Source organism: Prosopis cineraria, unplaced genomic scaffold (assembly GCF_029017545.1).
Source record: "Prosopis cineraria cultivar Desert tree isolate PC_DT_omini unplaced genomic scaffold, ASM2901754v1 PC13, whole genome shotgun sequence".
In the NCBI taxonomy this organism is placed as follows: Eukaryota; Viridiplantae; Streptophyta; class Magnoliopsida; order Fabales; family Fabaceae; genus Prosopis; species Prosopis cineraria.
In genome coordinates this window covers 38,497,364-38,517,097 of record NW_026555344.1, presented here as the reverse complement: position 1 = coordinate 38,517,097, position 19,734 = coordinate 38,497,364, and the positions used below count along the sequence as shown (strand labels likewise).

General features: G+C 34.9%; 5 protein-coding genes across 8 annotated transcripts; 3 read left to right on the top strand and 2 right to left on the bottom strand.

Moving 5' to 3' along the window:
* Positions 1-995: 995 nt before the first annotated feature.
* Positions 996-2,983, top strand: LOC129291128 (aquaporin PIP1-2-like). The gene is made up of 4 exons (XM_054928319.1): positions 996-1,360; positions 1,489-1,784; positions 2,299-2,439; positions 2,554-2,983. Exons 1-4 carry the CDS (start codon positions 1,033-1,035, stop codon positions 2,644-2,646), a joined length of 858 nt encoding a protein of 285 aa, XP_054784294.1. The 5' UTR covers positions 996-1,032; the 3' UTR covers positions 2,647-2,983.
* An 878-nt stretch (positions 2,984-3,861) lies between these two features.
* Positions 3,862-6,739, top strand: LOC129291130 (uncharacterized). Its single transcript, XM_054928320.1, has 4 exons — positions 3,862-4,322; positions 5,335-5,374; positions 5,604-5,764; positions 6,092-6,739. The coding sequence occupies exons 1-4, from the start codon at positions 4,122-4,124 to the stop codon at positions 6,455-6,457; spliced, it is 768 nt and encodes a 255-aa protein (XP_054784295.1). The 5' UTR covers positions 3,862-4,121; the 3' UTR covers positions 6,458-6,739.
* Positions 6,740-8,205: 1,466 nt separating this feature from the next.
* LOC129291132 (clathrin light chain 2-like) lies at positions 8,206-10,767 on the top strand. The gene is made up of 3 exons (XM_054928322.1): positions 8,206-8,777; positions 8,946-9,099; positions 10,158-10,767. The coding sequence occupies exons 1-3, from the start codon at positions 8,398-8,400 to the stop codon at positions 10,506-10,508; spliced, it is 885 nt and encodes a 294-aa protein (XP_054784297.1). The 5' UTR covers positions 8,206-8,397; the 3' UTR covers positions 10,509-10,767.
* A 1,184-nt stretch (positions 10,768-11,951) lies between these two features.
* Positions 11,952-12,859, bottom strand: LOC129289782 (uncharacterized). Of its 2 annotated transcripts, none has more exons than XR_008588231.1 (2): positions 12,742-12,859; positions 11,952-12,489 (listed from the first exon to the last, which is right to left on the bottom strand). XR_008588231.1 is itself a non-coding variant. In XM_054926539.1 (2 exons), the coding sequence occupies exons 1-2, from the start codon at positions 12,787-12,789 to the stop codon at positions 12,216-12,218; spliced, it is 309 nt and encodes a 102-aa protein (XP_054782514.1). In that variant the 5' UTR covers positions 12,790-12,850; the 3' UTR covers positions 11,952-12,215. The 2 variants fall into 2 exon arrangements, 1 of the variants encoding a protein (XP_054782514.1); XM_054926539.1 differs by having other exon boundaries at positions 11,952-12,476; positions 12,742-12,850.
* A 585-nt stretch (positions 12,860-13,444) lies between these two features.
* Positions 13,445-19,116, bottom strand: LOC129291701 (cold-responsive protein kinase 1-like). Of its 3 annotated transcripts, none has more exons than XM_054929185.1 (6): positions 18,484-19,116; positions 17,178-17,281; positions 16,847-17,057; positions 16,244-16,481; positions 15,420-15,570; positions 13,445-14,087 (listed from the first exon to the last, which is right to left on the bottom strand). In XM_054929185.1, the coding sequence occupies exons 1-6, from the start codon at positions 18,557-18,559 to the stop codon at positions 13,722-13,724; spliced, it is 1,146 nt and encodes a 381-aa protein (XP_054785160.1). In that variant the 5' UTR covers positions 18,560-19,116; the 3' UTR covers positions 13,445-13,721. The 3 variants fall into 3 exon arrangements, with proteins under 3 accessions (XP_054785160.1, XP_054785162.1, XP_054785161.1); XM_054929187.1 differs by having other exon boundaries at positions 17,178-17,259; XM_054929186.1 differs by having other exon boundaries at positions 17,178-17,253; positions 18,484-19,115.
* Positions 19,117-19,734: the final 618 nt, after the last annotated feature.

Here is a 19,734-nt window from a genome sequence, read left to right as displayed (position 1 = left end):
CCTCATGCAAATATGTTGTGCCTAATTTTTTTCTGGAATAAAGAGGCAACCCTATAGATAAACTGAAGAGTGCATGAAATTTTAAAGGAAGCCATTCCTTATAATGTCAATGCATTGATTAGAACTTTGACTAGGTACTTATATTGTGGGCATATTGCGCAAGCTAGTTACCATACTTATTGGCTTCTCTGAACATCTGTCAGACTTTCAAATTTTCCCTCTCTCTCCATGACATCAAAATCTCTCATACTGCGCAAGCTAGGTATTTAAATTGACTAGTTGCCGCCATGAAAGTATGCTGGGGGCAATTTTTTTATTTTTTTTCCGAATACTGTTAAGAAATCAATGGGGAGAAAAATGTTGATCACAACCTTTCATTAATCAACAACAATGATTACAAAACATTCCTTCATTAAAGAATTACAAAACTAATCAATCCACCTGGGTGATGAACAAACTCCGTTTTGAATATAATTTTTGATACCTGGCTATGAATTAATCCCAACTATGAATTAATCCTTCTTTGATACCCATCATTTCTACTACACTGACTTTGTCGAACGTCTTTGGATTTGCCTTACAATATAACATTGGGATATAGTTTTTGCAATTTTTGAAGGGTCATGGCTCATGATTCCTGAGGCATCCCACAGTTTTAAGTTGAAGTGGCTTCTTCTACAATTAAGCCTGCCATAATTTCTGGAGAAAGCTAAAGAAAGTTGTGCAAGCTTGCATTCAAAGTCAAGAGACACATACGTAAAGTAATGGCTAATGAACAAAGTGGGAAGAAAGAAAGGCCATGTGAACTTAACCTTTGCCGTTTATTGCCTCCCAAAATAACTCAACCTTCTCAATCCTCCTTGGTCGGTGCTCTGTCACCACAATCCACATTAACATTCCCTTTCAATCGCTCACAACTCATAAATATCTTAAAGCTATAAAATTGACTCTTCTAACAACCCCTCAAGCTGCAGATTAAATACCCACCATCACTAGTTATAGTGGGCATTTTCCTAGGGTCCTAGAGAGAGAATGGAGGAAGAAGATGTGAGAGTAGGTGCCAACAGGTACAGAGAAAGGCAAGCTATAGGAACAGCAGCTCAGAGCCAAGATGGAAGAGACTACAGAGAGCCACCTGCTGCATCATTGTTTGAGGCTGGTGAGCTATCTTCATGGTCATTTTACAGAGCAGGCATTGCAGAGTTTGTGGCCACTTTCTTGTTCCTTTACGTCACCGTTTTGACTGTCATTGGGGTGGCTAAATCTCCCTCCAAGTGCTCCACTGTTGGTGCTCAAGGCATTGCGTGGGCTTTTGGTGGCATGATCTTTGCTCTTGTTTACTCCACTGCCGGTATCTCAGGTAATCTTCATCAGAAAAATGCCCAGAAAAAAATTGGAACATGATGAACAAACAATTATACCATGAACAAGACTGTGTTATAAATGAAATAACGGAGCATAGTTTGGGTGGATAATTTGTGGGTGCAGGAGGGCATATAAATCCAGCAGTAACATTTGGGCTGTTTCTGGCAAGGAAGGTGTCACTAACGAGGACATTGATGTATATCATAATGCAGTGCTTGGGTGCCATTGCCGGAGCTGCCGTGGTTAAGGCCTTCCAACCACATACCTATGAGAGACTTGGTGGTGCTGCTAACACACTCACTTCTAGCTACTCTAAAGCCACTGGCCTTGGAGCTGAGATCCTAGGCACATTTATTCTGGTTTATACTGTCTTTTCTGCTACTGATGCCAAGCGAAATGCCAGAGACTCTCACGTTCCAGTAAGTCCTAAATTTATATCTATATATAATATAAAATCTCTACCAAGTTGTGTTACTCATGAATAATACAATTAATTTTTCAAATTTTCATAAGAAACGCTATGAATTTAGGACTTACAGGAACGTCCCTCACATTCGTGTAAGTCCCAAATTTATATGTATATATAATATAAAAGCTCTATCAAATTATATTATTTATTAGTTATGAACAGTACAATTAATTTCTTAAATTTCATAGAATGTATGAGACCTTACTAATTTCATAAGAAATATTATAAATTTAGAACTTATAAGAATGTGAGAATCTCTGGGTCTTCAGACTATGTCAGAGATTCCCACATTATTATAGATTATAAAATTTTGTTACCTCGAATTATTAAAGTCATGGACAATATATTTGATTTTTCAAATTTCATGTATCATATAGGATCTTGTGGTTTAGTGAGAAATACTATGAATAGAGAGTTGTATTAATTTAACTATTTGATTGTATGCTTTTGGATGGAATATGTAGGTGTTGGCACCATTGCCTATAGGGTTTGCTGTGTTTGTGGTGCATTTGGCTACAATTCCTCTGACAGGGACAGGGATCAACCCAGCTAGAAGTCTTGGCGCTGCTCTTGTCTTCAACAACCACCAAGCTTGGCATGATCATGTGAGTCTTCATACTTTGGTTTTTATTGGAATTTCATTGTTTTTCAATCTTTAAAATACGTTTAAACATATCAATGTTTTCTCACTCTGAAACTAACAACTTTGTGTGGTGCAGTGGATCTTCTGGGTTGGGCCTCTCATAGGGGCAGCTCTCGCAGCATTGTACCATCAGATAGTGATAAGGGCTATCCCCTTCAAGTCAAACTGAAGCATTTTCTGGAAGCAATTCATAACCATAATTGCTTGTGTCTCTGAAGCCTCTCTTCATTTCTTCTACATATATATATATATATATATATATATTTCTCTTCTGTATCGGGTTTCAGCGGGTTTCATTTTGTATTTAACAGCACACACACACACATATATATATATATATATTTCTCTTCTGTGTCGGGTTTCATTTTGTATTTAACATCTTCTCTGCACTTAGTAGCAATGGCAGGGATATAACTGCTCGTCCTGTCCTGTTCACATTATATAGCATCAGTTTGTCCCATTGAATAATCTTCAGAAGATAAATACATTATCATTATATGTTTGAATTGGAACTTCCTTTTTCAAAATAAAGTAATTCTTTTGAATCTATTGCCAAGAAATAAGGGAAGAGAGCTGTGGAAGAAAATGAGAAAAATGAAGCTAAGAGAATCAAAATATTACCTACTCCTTTTTTCTCCCTCCTTTTTAATGCTTTTTCCGTGTAATAAACTAAATGGTGGTTAGGAAACTTTAAAAAGACTTTTGAAAGATTTGAAGGAGCTCTCAAATCTATTTTGCAAACATATTGGATAACACATTTTTTAAATTAATATAAAATATATGATTTAAGATCTGTTTGGATAATCAACTTTTGACTTTTAAAAAATATTTTTGAAATTTTTTAAAGTCAAAAGTTATTTGGGCATCATTTTTATATGCAACCTTTATTATAAAAGTGCACTTTGAAAGTTGGAAAAAATAAATTTGCTGGATGTAATAAGAAATTGAGATATATATTTAACTTTCGAATTAACTATGCTACCTTAGTTACACTTTCATCCTTTCTATCTATTTTTTTCTTTTCTTGTAAACTTGTCCACCTCTCTCTTCTTCTTGATTTGTCTTTCTCTCTTTCCTCCTTGATCTCTTAATTGGAAGAATTTTTTTATATCACAAGTAAGCCATGAACAAATTAGGAATTATGATTAATTGCTTTATATATCAAGTCTTGATATTGTGAAAGGTTAAAAATAGTAACCAAACACATCCTCGTTAGCGGAAAGCGTCTTTATGATAACACAGTTTTGTTTGAAATACTTGTGAGACAAATTTGTGATTTAAGTCTTTGGCATGATAATTCAATTATTTTAAAAATGTATTTATCATCTGAACATAATATATGATAATAAATATAGGCGATTTGAACAATTGAACATGCATGGCATGCAATTTCCAAGTGTCGGCAAAATGGGGAACGGGTCGAGATTATGACGACGTCGTGTAAAAACCGAAAAGCGATTCTGACGTCTGAGTCTCCACTCCACGTGTAATTGGATCCGTTCCATTTCCTTTCTTCATTTCTGATTTCTTCCCCGTAAACCTCTGTCGCTACAGATTGAAGCTCCTTATATGCCATAGACAAAATCACAATTTGCAACTTTGTTGAGAGAAGCGTGATTGATTTGATTCTTCACTGTGCCAGTAATGAAGTCCCTTGCAGTTGCAAACTCCTCCTCTTTCGCCGTTGTTCATCATCCGCGATCCAGATCCTCTCCTCGTGTTTCCTATCTCCGACCTGAAATTCGCTTCTCCCTCCATCGCCGGACCGATCAACTTCCTAAACTCCGATTCTTGAAGCTGCTGCAAATCAATGGCACCGCTCCGATTCGTGCTTCCAATGCAAAGGTCTCTATCATCCTCTTCCGCATTCCCTGTCTTCTTCGGTGTGTCTCTAGCTCTGCTTTTCCGGCGGCATCGAGCTGGGTGGATTTTAACTTTTTCTCCCCCTCTTTTAACTTTGCTTCGGATTCTGATTCCGTTTTGGTATTTCCTGCATTTGGAATGATGAAGTTATCCAATTCTAAATATTTTGTTAACAAAAATTGTTCTGTTCGGGGCATTTAGTTTTTGACTCTGTATTTCTTCCTAGTCAGTAGTCTTTTACAGAGTTGGAAGATAGATTGAAATTATAAGTTATTTTAACTTTTAGAAATTCGGATTCGGATTGCTCTTTTTTTTTTTAATAATAATATAAGAACATATATTTGTTTCTAAGACGATTAAAAAATTGTTTTAAAGCACATTATTCATAAATCCTATTATCTAAAACGTGTAATCATGTAAGATTTGATGATTTCTCCGATGTATATGCCTTCCACTTTGTTTTTTAAGTATCTGTCATCTATTTTTCATTTTAACAATCATTATTATAAAATAAACAAGTCAAGAATAAGGATTTTTTTTTAAAAAAAAGAAATTCTGTTCCATGCAGTATGAAAACTTATTTGCATTTTACGTTTTGTTTCTTTCGGAATATTAAATAAATAAAGGCTAAGATCGCCGATCTCAGTTCGATGATTTAGTGTTGTCAATTTGGTGTGTGTATCTCAAATTCAGTAGAGTTGAGCAGCATTTGAATCTATATTGCCAATGCCTTTCATATTCTATTGCTATGCGTTCTCTCTCATTTTCTTTTTTTCTTTTTTGGGTTCTGTAGGAAACAGGAGAAATTTTATCGAGCAAATTTGTTATATATCTTATGGCCAAAAAGAAATCTATTATATATATGTTTGATGAAAAAATTAGTCCAGAAAAATAGTTATGTGGTTGTTTAGATACATTAAATGAATTGAGTGCTTTCCAGATTTGGCACACTATAGGACTCACTCTTGATCTTGATTTTTACATCATGTTGCAGGTAGAGTTGGACACTGCTGACCTGCCAGTTCAACAAACGAGTAAGTTCTTGTTAAAAAATTTTCCAGTTGACAGTGGTTAAAGGATAGGCAGACCAATACACATACACGAATAACAAATAAGTATTTCAACAAGATCAACTTTTATCGTTGTTCACAATTAACTTAATTTACCTTACTTTGACAAATGGAATCTGCCAAAAAATATCTCATGTCCTTCGTACTAGATATTCCAGTATTATTACAAACACGGTATTTATGTGTTGTGCAGATGAAATGAAGATTGCCCATGTCAAGTTTCAATTACAAAGAAAATGTCAGTACGGTGAACAGTTTTTCATTGTTGGGAATGATCCTCTGTTTGGTTCCTGGGACCCTTCAGAAGCAATACCAATGGCCTGGTCAGATCACCATATCTGGACTGCTGAAACAGTGAGTAAAAAATTAGAATATTTTTATATTAAGAAAAATAGAATAAAAAAATAACTTCTGATGAAAAGCTTCATTGCTAAATCTCTGAGATCAGCTCAGTCCAGCCCCAAACACCACGCCCCCCCCCCCCCCCGGGAAAATAAATAAATAAATGCACCTTCGTACATAATCTCCAGTTAAGTAAGCCAATTTATATGATTACCTCTTAAGTGGGTGTTTGAAATTCAACTGGATTCAGTCAAAGAACACAGCAATGAGAGACTGGCTGATCTTGACCAAAACCAACATGTTACCAAACATAGCCTAATACAATATGGTTTACTTCAGGATATAATTGCTGGAAAAACGATCCAATATAAGTTCATATTGAAAGAGAGAAAGGGGAATGTTATTTGGCAGCCAGGGTCAGATAGATTCATCCAAACCTGGGAAACTGTAAACGATATATCTGTCTTTGAGGATTGGGACAATGCCGGACTCCAGAAGATATCCGAGGAACAGCAACATCAACACTCAAATGAGGAATCCCAGCAGGAGGAGAAGCCATCGATATCTTCTTCCTCAATGAATACAGATTGTAAAGATGAGCAATCAGAAGCTGATAGAACCACACGGATTGATCTCAATGGAAAGGCTACTTCAATCAAGAATCAGGAATCAGAAGTTGGGGATAATGATCTGTTTGAATTTTGATGTTGAAGATGGTTCAGTTCTTGCCCCTGGCTTTGCACCACCAGTCTTGCCAGATGAAGAATCTAATTCAGGTGAAGACATTTGATTATGTTTGGCCAAAATAACAAAAACAGAAACAAGTTTATTCCGATTTCCCTATCTTCTTCAAGCCTACTCTCTCTGGAAGAACTTTTTTTTTTTTGGCCTTTTGGGTTAAAAGCACGATAATAAATCTTGAAGCTTCTTCGCTAATTTCATCTGTATGAGCACATTTTCTTTTCAATGAACCGATCTGGGTTCATCTATGGTTCTGAGTTAATTTTGGATGGAGACCGGTTTCGGTAGCACCATGGTGCTCATAATTGTGGTGAGATTTAGATGTTCCAGATTTAAAGGATTATTATATATTTTATTTATTAAAATAAAAATATATAAAAATTGTAAAATAATTTTAATAAATTTTTTATTTTTAATATGGCCTAGATTTAATTTAGAGGGTCCAATTTAATACTAAAATTTTTATCTGGCCTATGTAGAGTACATCTAGATATCAATATATATCAATTATAAAAATTTTTAGTATTAAATTGGACCCTCTAAATTAAATCTAGGCCATATTAAAAATAAAAAATTTATTAAAATTATTTTATAATTTTTATATATTTTTATTTTAATAAATAAAATATATAATAATCTTTTAAATCTGGACCAAATCTCACTACAGTAATGAGCACCACTGATGAGCACCGAAACCGGTCTCATTTTGGATGCTTGTATGGCATTATGAATGTTTTGTATAACTTCAATTATATACCATCACCTAATTTATTTTTTTTAGTCAAAACTATACTATTTAGTTTTAAATCATGGCACCTGTAGGACAAAAAATGGATTGAGAGAAATTTAAATATCCATGGAATCAATATTCAATATGGTATGTATTGTAAATTAATTTCTTTTTATTAAAAAAATTCAGTACCGTAGTAGGCGATAAAAAACAAGCATTAAATTTCTATTTCGCTCTTTGAAAATATTGTTACAATCAAGTTAATGAAATATTTTTAAAAGTAAACCGACTATTAAATCAGTGAAATTAATGACTAAAAGTTCACTGACCCAATCAAATCATATGTCATCTTACATTACTTGATTCAAGCACAAATCTTATTCTCACATCCTTTATACACACAGCATTGCCTGTACAAAACAGAAATGTTGGGTAGAGATACATGCAAGCCTCAAGTTATGATGAAATACGAGCAAAGGCTTGTTCAGACGTGTTAACAAAAAAATAACAATGAGCTAATCCTGTTTGTTTGAACTCAATGACTCAACCCACAAAACTCGAATCAAATCGGTCATATATATTTAAACATTGATATAATATATAATGGTTATTTGTTGTATTTAAGGTATTGAAAATCAGATTAGTTATTAAGTTGATCAAGATATTGATTCAAAAGTTAATAATTGACTGTAATAGAATTATGATCAAATCAATCATAAATAAATAATTATATTAAACTGATCAAAAGATTGATTTAAAGATTTATCAATTCAATAAGATGGAAAGATCCGGATTTTCATTATGTTACAAATCAGTCCAACCTGGACCGAAATTACTGGCCGGGCCGATCATACAGGCCCAACAGGGTGATGCACACCCGATCCACTGTCAAGGCACGTGTCCCTCCAGTAAGCATAAAGTGCCAGTGGCACACTCAACTTCACAGTAAATAATACCGTGTCTCTCCGTTAGTCGCCAATCTGAAGATATTTTACATGATCGCCTGCGGATTATGGAAAAGGAATCTGATCAGGGTTTGAAAGTTGCAGACTCGGCCGCATCTTGAGAATCCTCGTGGACCCTTAAAATACACGTGACGCCACCTTACTAGATTTCTCTCCAAAGCGAATCAATCCTTCACTTGCACGGTGGCCGGCGTTAGCCTGGCCGAGCCATGTCATCTCTTGGCAGCATCAACCGGCCGTTCGATCACGATGGCCTTGACGCCTACGATATTCGGCTCCAATCTCAGCGCTTTGACGCGTTCTCCAACTTCGACGCTGACTCAGTGAAGGACTCGGCCAGCGACTCATCTCCGGTTTTCGGAAGCCATATGTCATACAACGAAGGAGATTACGTGTTTCCGTCTCAGCCAGTTCCGGAGACTCCATCTCCATCAGCGATACGCTCTAACGCAAGGGGAGACACGGCGTTCTCACCGGAGCATGACGGGAGGGGTCTCGATGGAGACTTTGGTGCCTCCGATGGCCCAGTCTTGCCACCACCGGTGGACTTGGAACCAGAAGAAGGCTTTGCTCTAAGGGAATGGCGAAGGTAAGCTCTTGATCGCTGTTTTCTAGTTTTCGGTTTTGAGTGGAATATATCCGTGTCATCCTTTCTGGCTTTTGATTCACAGAATGTTAGGTCTAATTTCATTGCTGCATGTCTGCGTTTGAAGTTTTTGCATATGCTGATGATGATGATGGATGTGTGAATGAGCAGACAGAACGCAATTCACCTGGAAGAGAAGGAGAAGGAGGAGAAAGAGATGCGGCGACAGATTATAGAGGAAGCGGAGGAGTACAAAATTGAGTTTTACAGGAAGCTTGAGCTGAATGTCGAGAATAAGAAAGCGTCTAATAGGGAAAAGGAGAAGGTAAATCAGTTTGTGATGTTTTCTACTAAGTTTGATATTTAGAATAGTTATAGCAACATTTCTGTGTCACGTTATTCTACCTCCATCTTAGCTTCTATAATAGAGGGCGAGAAATAGAATAAAATCTTCTTTCCAGATAGAAGCCTTCAGAGTACCCGTGGGAGAGGTCTTGTGAAGATGACAAAGAAGACTCTGCTTTTGATTATAGAGTGACAAATCGCTCTTTCTGTCCATTCCATTGCGGAATTTCAACTGGAATTACAAACAGGACGAACATAAATAGACAGATTTGCTTCTCTCCCTCCTCGATTGCACTGGAACTTTTGCAATCCTAGGACCAATGGCAGTTTGGTGGGGCTTGGCCAGAATGGGACGAATTTGGTGGTTACGAAATATGGTACAGACATACATTCGAATTAGGCGATAGACTAAAAGCTGGATTTAGGAATGCAAATAAGTTGTCACATTTTAAATTTTTTTTTTTAAATATAAACATACGAACTACGATGTGATAATGTATACACCCGTCCGGCTGATGCCAAAATTTGAATAAATTTGAGAATTAGGGTCTTCTTGATTGGTGATAAGTATAGAATAGAAGCATACATGTGAAACAAGGGTTGAAATTAACGAGAGATATGGTGAGAATAGTGCAGGGCAAATGGAGCAAATGATCCCCCCCCCCTCAATTTCTGCTCATTCACACGACACATTCATTCACTAATAAATTTTTCCAAGCAAGAGGAATGAAAATATTTTTAAAATTTTTAATATATTTCACCTCATTTATCAAGAACCCACTATTCATTGATGTGAAGAAAATAAGAAAGCCAACTTTGATGCTTATTGATATCTTTAATTGAATCCAAGTTGGCTTTACATTTTAGGTTTTGGTCTCGTTAATAATGATCTGGTATCATCAGCTTTGCTAAGATTGAGATTTTACAAATATGCACACTCCTTAGCTCATCATTTCAAAATTTTCAGGTTTATCATGGTATCTTTGTGTCAGGGTCTTGTATTACCGTAGCTGATGTCAATGATTGTTAATCTGGCAGTTATTTTTAGCAAGCCTCGAGAAGTTTCATGATGAAGCTGAGAAGAACTACTGGAAAGCAATTGGTGAACTTATTCCCAATGAAGTGCCAGCAATAGAGAAAAGAGGGAAAAAAGATAGAGAGAAGAAGCCTTCCATTGTTGTAATCCAAGGGCCAAAGCCTGGGAAGCCAACTGACCTTTCAAGAATGCGCCATGTCCTGTTAAAGCTCAAGCATAATCCTCCTTCTCATATGAAGCCTAAGCCACCTCCATCGTCCGAACCAAAAAAGGATGCTAATACGGGACCCACTGATGGGGTTGGTTCAAGTACTGCTCTTCCTCCTGCTCAAGAGGCTGTTTCTGCAGCTTGAAAGGCGCCACTATTTGCTCATTCGCCATGTGAAAACCAGTTTCTGCGAGCATCTTAATTTAATTAGTTGTATCGTGGTATTATATGTGCAGAGTATCCTTATTTTCGGTTGCTTGATGTGAATGTAGTTTTATGCAACCCTTTCTAGTTTTTGGCTGTGATCCGATGTTGTGGCCTGTAGAACATTATCGTTGATAGACTTGTTATTATTGTAGCTGTTTTGGCACTGGTTGAAATTGAGAAAGTATATTTTATGAAAAGTGATTTATAATACAGGGATTTTATAACAAAGTACAAATTAGTTTGTGTTTGCCTACATTGACCAAAAAAATGTTATTAATGATTTTTCAGATTTTATGATGTCTTTAAATGTAAATTTAATTATAAATTATTTTTTAAAGATTATTAGATAGTTTATATTATTGGGTGGTTTGTATTATTGGGTGGTGTAAAATAAATTATTATTTGTTTAAATAGAGTATCTAATGCCAATGGACGTTTATTATCATGGTGGAATCACTCAAAGTGCACAAGTGGCCTTGCCTTCATTTGACTGTTGGACAAGTGGATATGAGTAAATTCTTCCCCTATAATAAAGAAATGGGTAAAAGTATAAACTTGATCATGTATTATTTTTTTAGAAGTATCTAATAGCTTAAATTATTAGGTAGTGTGAAATAAATCATGCATTTTTAAAAATAGAGCATCCAATACCTTGATGTTAGTTTCAGTTGACAGACATTATGTGAAGCCCATAATGACACATGACACTCTATGGACAATCTATATCAACATGTGTAAATGTACAAATTTAACTACGAACTATTTTTCAAGGAGCATTGAGTAGCTTTTATTATAAAATACGGACCATCAAACACATTTTCCTCAATTTTAACTAAATATTATTTATTTTCATACTTATAAGGCCCATAATATGTCAATCTCTCTAATCTTTTTGCCTTCATTTCAATATCAGCTCGAGAAGAAGATGTTCAAAGAGTTATTGTCTGAAGATATTCACGAGAATGATGCCAATGAAGTAAAAGCTTGATTTTACTATGTGTGGAAAAAACTTGATTCTAGCTTAATTTAACTATGAATTATTTCTTCTATTTTATTAGCGTTGTTTTTGTAAATGTCTTCAAATAAAAACTCTTTGAACATCTTTCTCTTGAGTTAAAATTAAAAACAAAAGAAAAAAAATTGAAGAGATTGACGCATTATGTACCTCATAAGTGTAAAAGTAAATTATGTTTGGTCAAAATTGATAAAAAGCATTGGATAGTTCATTTTTTTATATAGGCCACTTAATACACTGTAAAAAATGAGTTGTGACTAAATTTGTACCTTTACACATACTGACATGAATGCCTGTAAAGTGATATATGTCATTACAAGCTTCGTATAACGTCCCTCAACTAGATTAATTGTGAGTTATTAAATATTATATGTTTTAAAATTCGTGATTTATTTTACATCGGCTACGATGCGCCTAAAAAATAGTACAAGGCCTTCATCTCCGACACTAGAAACGTGAACATCAACCCAAGCAAGTTAATCACACCCAAGACAATTCCTCAACCCCAGTGGTGTTTGAAGTGTACAAAAACCGAAATGAGAGAATGTGTGGTTCTAGTTCGAGAATCATCTACCCTTCAATTCAATAAAGACTGTAAGTGGGCATTTCAGATTTGCACTTGCTTCTCTTTTATTCAGTGTTCTTCTGAGGCGAACATTGGGACATCTTGCTGCCACATCCGAAGAACAACATTCTTGTAGATTGCTTCAGTGTCCAACTCTTCTTCATGATTTTGGTCACATCCGATGCGAGAGCAAAACCAGTAGCGATCTTCGTGAGAATCTCTAGTGCGTTGAAGTCAATGAACTCGAACACTTCGATCTTTTTGTAGAACTCATCGTCTGTTTCCTCTTCTTCGATCACTGGCAACAATGGAGCTTCTGCCATATCCTATCATTAAGAGCTTTCACGCAGAGAGAGAGAGAGAGAGAGAGAGAGAGAGAGAGAGAGATGAGAGAAGCATAGGAGCGTGATGTGGGTCGATATGAAGGAAAATGTTTAGTAGTAGTCATTGAGCAGAACGAAGAAATAAAAAAATAAAAAATCAACAAAGAACAAGTGCAAAATGAAGAAATCAAAGAAGCAGAGCAGCACAAGTGCAGAACGAAAAAAATCAAGCAGATCAAAAGTTTAAAGGAAAATAGAAAGGACGCACCTGGTTTACGAGCACAAATTCAAGCTGGGCGCTATGGAAAAGACGCATGAAGACGCACAAAGTTCAGACAAAGAAGAATGGACGAAGGCAGTCGGAAAAGATGTGCGATGGAGGAGGAAAATGAAAGAAGACAGTCGAAAAATGTATAGCCACGTATACAGAGCTTTGGTCAAAAGATTGATTTTTAAATAATTAATAATTTATTTTACATCTCCCTGTAACATAAATTATGTAGTAATTTTTAAAAAATAATTCATAATTAAATTTATATCTTTATGCTAACTTAATTCACAAATATTAATTAATTTTTTAGTTATTTTATAATGTTTTTGAGTATCTTAATATTTTGAAAACGTGTTTTATTTATCGTTTTTAATTATTTTTGGAAACTATTTAAAATAATTTATCAAAATATTCAACAGTTCATTTTAATTATTTTTAAAAATTTAAACAAAAGTTGTAAAATTTCAAAGAAGTAATTTTTTCATAAAATAAGTGATTTATTTTTTATTAAAAAAAATGCTTAAACAAACATGAATATTAAAACTTTGGCAAAAGTTAACATTTTTGAACCTTTGTGAAGTTAAATGTCCGAAGTGCACTTTTGCTTAAAACTTTGTTGTGTTTAATAACTTAAATTACATGATGTAATGTTCCAGTATTACAGGCCAATCAAAGCTATCATTTGTTATCAGCGTGCAGATGATTTGAATATTTTGTATTGAACAAGCCGGCATATAGGCATATGTACACATGCCATTCCACATTGTTCCTCTTCATTCGTTTCCCATGCTCTCTCTCTCTCTCTCTCTCTCTCTGACCCCTTTGGATGGAAAGAACTCTGGAATACTAAAACAAACGATCCTATGACCAGAGGGAAAAAAAAAAAAACAAATAGGAGTGTAAGAAAGTTCTGAATATTTACAGGCTCCATGTAATGTTGTCCATCAAGTATCCTTCAATATGAACCAAATAATCAATCACCTTGGAAGCATCTCTGTATCGAAATCAGCACCACTAAAGTTGCTTGATGTGATGATGTATGGATTTTTGGAACTTCTGTTCTTGTTTGCTTGAGAAGATGATGTCTCCTCCAACGAAGAATTGCCGCACTCTTTAGAGCCATTCCACCTATAAACTCCCGGTTCAGTCAGTGCCTTCTCATTCAAATTCACTTCCTTGGTCAGCATTTTTATTACTTGCTTCATGGTGGGTCTGTGTTGTGCTGCTGCTTGGGTACAGAACAGAGCAACCTTAATGAAACGCAAAACCTGCATCTCATCATATTCGGTGAGTTCAGGATCTACAATATCCAGAAGCCTTCCTTCTTCTCTCAGCTTCCAAGCCTGCCAATAAACGCTTACTCAAGTCAGACATAGAGATGTACAGTAGCTTTCAAGCTGACAGGAGAATTATTTCAGTTCTTCAGTACATTCACAGTTATATGTTCCTTTTATTACCAGGAAAAAAGAAACATTTCTCTCGCATCAATTCATATGCTTTTGAAGTCCACTGTGTACTAGAAGCCACAAAATTTAATTTTCAAATGAGAATAGGCGTCCTATTAAATTAACACAGTCTAATCTATGAAAATAATAATTTTTTTACAACACCACTGAGAGAACAGGACGTGTCTTCCAGAACTTTGTATGACAACAGTTTATAATGCCTCTAGGTTGGAAAGCAGTGCGATCAAAATAGATAAACGCATGTCATTCCACAAATTTTACTACACCTTCACACGGTACTAGTTAGGACATTAAGCGTTCAGTATCGTTCTGAAATCAAAATTGCTGTACTTTAACAAATGAACTGATATGCTAACAGTAGCTTATAGCAGAGCCACTCTGACATTTAGATACTAACACCCTCTGCAATATATTTAGAGGCCAAGAGGCCTAAAGTTAAGCTAAATCCAGCTGAGGGGCCAACAGATGAGTCAATATCAGATCAAACTTCTTGCTGCTGAAGACTGCTAAGGTGCATTCGGAATGGAAAAGGCTGAATCTAAATATTAAAAATAACAACAAACCAAATCCTAATCTAATCCTAGGAGATAACAAAGATAATCTAGATTTACCTAGATATCTTATTTTATTGAAAATAAATAAAATTTAAAATAAACCTAAGAAAGATACTAATAAGAAAATCTAATTATTAAATCCTAAATAATCTAATGGATATTCTAAATATCCTTGTTTAAATTATCCTAATAAAATAAACTAATTACATCCCATCCGTATTTCATCGATAGGATATCATGTCAAGTCTTGTGATATTATGGTTCTATGTATGTATTTTCTTTGGTGTTGCAAATGAGGCTAAAAGCTCAAAATTCTTTGTATGTATTATGTTCATGCACGCTAAAAGTAATCTGGGCACCATAACGCTTCTTTGTGACAGCTTATTCATATAAATTTACATTTTCTATTATTTAATTATTTTTTATTTTCATTTGAGGTAAGATCTAAGGGTTGTCGCTTCAATCTTTTAAATCACATAATCAATCCTAGCAAAGATCTTGACCAACCTCGGAAAAACTAGAAAAACCATTCGAACCAACTTATAGACTGAGACTTTATTTCTCTTGTTATGTCTGTCTGACTCTGATAATTAAACAAGCTATGACAAAATCATAGCATGTCTTGGCTAGTTGATACTTGACTTTAGAAAGATACCCATTCCACCAGAACCCAGAGATTCTCTCCAAATGCAGCTTTACTGCTACTTTTGCCACTGATTATTTCAAGCATGAGAATCCCAAAACTATACACATCTGCCTTCTTTGTAAGTTGTCCTAGAAGTGCATATTCTGGTGCGAGATATCCCCTGCAAATACCCCAAAAAAATAAACGGGTTAAACACAGTTCATATGTTAAAGACCAAATCTAGTAGAACAGCCAAGAACCTATTGTATGGAAATCTTGACAAATCTATAATACTGGTGCGAGGTAGTTTATCGTCTTTGGTCTTTATATCTCACAGATGTTAATTTAGCATGAAGGAGGAGGTTAGGGATAGTTGCTTGTAATCAGAAACTTCTGTTGTCACTCCATTATCTTTTCTATTCTTTGATTACTCAAACATTGCATTTCAACAAATATTCACTGTAATAATTGATGCGGTAATGTAAAACATGTGTTCCAAAGCTAAACAATAATAATTTATATTCATCAAGAATAAAGTAACAATCGAAATAGCAAACACATGCGCATACCAAGGACACTAATCCAATGGCTGCCTTATACCCGTGTGAAGGAGAGGAAAAAATATTACCTAGTAAAGCAGTTTAGATCTTCATATTGTCTAGAGAAGATTCATAAGAAACAATATATATATATATATATATATCATTGGATGCATATTCAAATGGGTTTACAGAAGATTTAAAAAGAAAAATATGAAAAGAAGAAACAAGCGTTCATACAGATTCAAAAGGTGCAACTAAGGCAACAGTCATATAAAACGAAATTCATAATGTAAATTGTGCATTATTACTTACACAGTTCCTGCCACTCGGGTACTAACGTGAGTGACATTGTCAGGAAAAAGCTTTGCGAGGCCAAAATCACTTATTTTAGGATTAAAGTTCCCATCAAGCAGTATGTTGCTAGCCTTGATATCTCTGTGAACAATGTTTGGTTGAGCCTCTCCGTGAAGAAATTCAAGACCAGAAGCTGTACCACAGCAGATAGAAGCCCTCTTTGGCCAATCCAGAGCAACACATTTGCTTTTGGGACCTGTAAAAACGTTTGATGTTTATAAGCACACCCAAATTCATGGAAAAGCCTGCACTGAGCTTTTAAATGAATAGTTTTCATTCCTCCAACTTGAAACAAAAAGGAAAGTTAATGTTAAACTTGAAAGCATGACAAATTTTATCACATTTTGACTATATTCTGTACTCCAAAGATCCAAAAGTAACCCATACAAGGGACAATGGAAAACTGAGTCCAGTTCAAACAGGTAAGTTCCGTTTTTGGAGTATGATAAATTGCGATAACATGTAAAGATAAACTGGTTTCCAAAATCAAAAGGTCGAACATCTATTCAGTTCAGACAAGACTCGCTTCCATATACATAATTGGATTGTTCTGGTACTTACCAAGCAAAGAATTTGCAAGGCTATTGTTTTCCAGAAACTCATATACCAACATCCTATGATAGCCCTCAATACAACAGCCAATAAGTCGCACAAGGTTTGGGTGCTGTATCTTTGATATAGTATCGATTTCTGTCATAAATTCTTTTGTTCCCTGTTTAGACTCTACAGAAAGAGACTTGATAGCAACTTGAGTACCATCTCTTAAAACTCCCTGAAAATGTCAAGAAAGAATTTAAAAAAAACAAAAACTCAAACAACAGTGATAAAGTGTAAAGCCCATTGGAAAGCAAACATAAGGACAAGAAAACCTCCCAATGGTCACCTATCTTACCTTGTAGACAACTCCATAACCTCCCCCACCAATTCTGCTAGATGGATGAAAATCTTGTGTTGCTGATCTCATCAAACTGTAACTAAAAGTTTTAGTTGCAATCACTGTCATCCACAAAGCCCATAAAGCACACATCAAAAATTGCAGAAGGCTGAATTTCTAAAATAGGAAACATCAACAAAGAAAGTCATGAACGCATTTATAGGTAGAACATTGTCCAAGTAACAAATGTATCATTGGACATTAGATCAACTCAAGATTTAACAGGCGTAGAGATGCCTGCATAACTCCCAATCCAACTTGCAGACTGATTAAGTGAGAGACAGTAATTAAATGCAATGATAGCAAAGAAGGAGTAACCCCAAACCTAGAGGGTAAGTTAGGCATCCTTACCAGCATATCAATATTAATATTAACCATTTTGAATAGGATATTGAATTTGAATACACACTACCAAGTTACTGAGAGAAGTTATTCAAGAGAGTTCATGGAAATTCCACAGGCTGAACCATCAAAAGACAGATAAGTCCAGGTTAAACTACATTAAATGTGTCTGGTTGCAGTTTAAGAATGATACTGCAAAAGAGTACCTTCAATTGTATTAAATGCAGTTATCTTAATTTCCTTCAGCATATTTAAGTTTTTCACGGCGCACAATTAGCAAGCACGTTATTTAATGTGATAATGTCACAGCATAACCTAAATTCTAATCCTCTGCATTAGTCTGCAATCATCCATTGGAAAGAATATAAGCTACTTTCTATCTTTATATTAATTTCCATTTTTCTTTTTATTTTTCTCCAACTGCACTATATGCATCAGTTTGTGAATAACTGAATATAGAAGATGTTGATTACTTTTAAGTTTGAACTCTAAAAGGTGATAAAAAAAAATTCATTTATAGAGAATAAACTTTCCCAAGTTTCTGTCACATCATGCAAATACACAAGCTTAAATTTATAGTTTAAGTTAGTTCCCAATAACATCGCAGCCTCCATCAGTACCAAAGACCCCTCAATTAAATGCAGGACTTCTAGACATTTTTTCTGTGAGATGTGATAGAAAGAGATGATAAAATAATCTTCAGCTTATGGAATTCGCAATTTTACAAGCTAAGTGATCAACTCTATTTCGTTACTACTAGACGGATAATCTTAGACTGTAGTAAAATTTATTTGGCATTAGAAACAAAGATACACTGCATCATCATGCAAGAAAGAGTAATGAAAATCACAAGATCACTATTACCCTTTGATTTAAACAATTTATCAATCAGAGAAATCAAAATCTTCACTCTTATCCATACCTTGTTCATCTGACTGGCCAGCAGGTTCATTCTTCCCTTTACAACAATTCAAGGCGCCGAAGCAATTGCCAACCATAGCTATATATATCCAACTTGCAAACCCTGTACAACAACTAAATCCTCTAACATTTGCTCGTTAAAATCAACACATATTTAACAACCACGATGATGGGAAAAGAAGAAACGAGTTCGATTCAAAGCGAAAGAGCATGATCTTCCCAACATTGTTGAACCTCAAACCCTACAGTAAATCTTCGAAATGCTGGGGGTGCAAAAACGCAGGAAAGATGTGAATTTCCCTATTAAACAGAGGAAAATCACAAAACCCTTGATGGTTTAATTGAGATAGAAGAAACATACGATCGGACGAACCGTGTGAGTCCATATATGAGTCACGAAATTGGAAAATGAAGTTATGAAGTGTGGGTCAAGCAGTCAAGTAAGTTATTAACTCTTCAACTCTCAAAAAGAAGAGGTAATCGGCAACAGAGGATCAGCACAAAGGAAAAATGAACTGTGAAAGCGACTGAAGTTTTTTTTTTTCCTTTGCTTGCCGTTGTAAATGTAGGATAGATTATAGAAAGACGAAATCATAGATATTCGCCGTCCCAATGAGAAGTGGAAACATTTTCGTTTACATTGTCACCGCGAAAACCAGAATCACAATCACGGAAGAGATTATGTTGACTTCGGACTTTTGGATAATCTTTCTTTAGTTGACTTTTTCCAAAAAAAAACAACAACAACAAAAACAAAAACAAATAAAAGAAAAAGAATATTACCATGAGGCAAATGCTATGCGTGACCAGTGTATAAAATTCGGAGCATTTGGTTTAATGAAATTGTGTTGCTAATGTATAATTAAATGAATCACTAATAAGTAATAAGTAATGTCCCATTCAGTACAGCAAGGTGAAAAAAAAAATTAGTATTTTTTTATGTAATCATTTAATATTTGATATTGTTATGCTAGATACTTAAATTTGTCCATCATGAGGTTGGATCATGAATAGTAGTTTCAACATGATTTTTTTTATTTTATTTGTAACATGTGATATTATTATGTTGATATAAATGCAGGATAAATCTTTAGGATAGCTATTTTTAATTACGCTGAGTAATACTTAAATCTGATTTAATAATATTTAATATTTAAAAACTACATAAAAGCATATTCATCCATGCTCCTTCTTAAAACAGGGACCCTGTTCTATATTATATGTGGTTTTTTTTAATTATTATTCACAGGTT

Coding starts and splice junctions, on each gene's coding strand:
- LOC129291128 (XM_054928319.1), top strand. CDS start 1,033: ATGGAGGAAGAAGATGTGAGAGTAGGTGCCAACAGGTACAGAGAAAGG. Junction 1,361..1,488: donor CTCCACTGCCGGTATCTCAG/GTAATCTTCATC, acceptor TTGTGGGTGCAG/GAGGGCATATAAATCCAGCA. Junction 2,440..2,553: donor ACCAAGCTTGGCATGATCAT/GTGAGTCTTCAT, acceptor TGTGTGGTGCAG/TGGATCTTCTGGGTTGGGCC.
- LOC129291130 (XM_054928320.1), top strand. CDS start 4,122: ATGAAGTCCCTTGCAGTTGCAAACTCCTCCTCTTTCGCCGTTGTTCAT. Junction 4,323..5,334: donor TTCGTGCTTCCAATGCAAAG/GTCTCTATCATC, acceptor ATCATGTTGCAG/GTAGAGTTGGACACTGCTGA. Junction 5,765..6,091: donor ATATCTGGACTGCTGAAACA/GTGAGTAAAAAA, acceptor GGTTTACTTCAG/GATATAATTGCTGGAAAAAC.
- LOC129291701 (XM_054929185.1), bottom strand. CDS start 18,559: ATGGTTGGCAATTGCTTCGGCGCCTTGAATTGTTGTAAAGGGAAGAAT. Junction 17,058..17,177: donor GTTATGGAGTTGTCTACAAG/GTAAGATAGGTG, acceptor TGACATTTTCAG/GGAGTTTTAAGAGATGGTAC. Junction 14,088..15,419: donor TCTGGGTTCTGGTGGAATGG/GTATCTTTCTAA, acceptor GTTTATTGGCAG/GCTTGGAAGCTGAGAGAAGA.
- LOC129291132 (XM_054928322.1), top strand. CDS start 8,398: ATGTCATCTCTTGGCAGCATCAACCGGCCGTTCGATCACGATGGCCTT. Junction 8,778..8,945: donor GCTCTAAGGGAATGGCGAAG/GTAAGCTCTTGA, acceptor GTGAATGAGCAG/ACAGAACGCAATTCACCTGG. Junction 9,100..10,157: donor CTAATAGGGAAAAGGAGAAG/GTAAATCAGTTT, acceptor TTAATCTGGCAG/TTATTTTTAGCAAGCCTCGA.
- LOC129289782 (XM_054926539.1), bottom strand. CDS start 12,789: ATGCGTCTTTTCCATAGCGCCCAGCTTGAATTTGTGCTCGTAAACCAG. Junction 12,477..12,741: donor AATTTGTGCTCGTAAACCAG/GTGCGTCCTTTC, acceptor TCTTAATGATAG/GATATGGCAGAAGCTCCATT.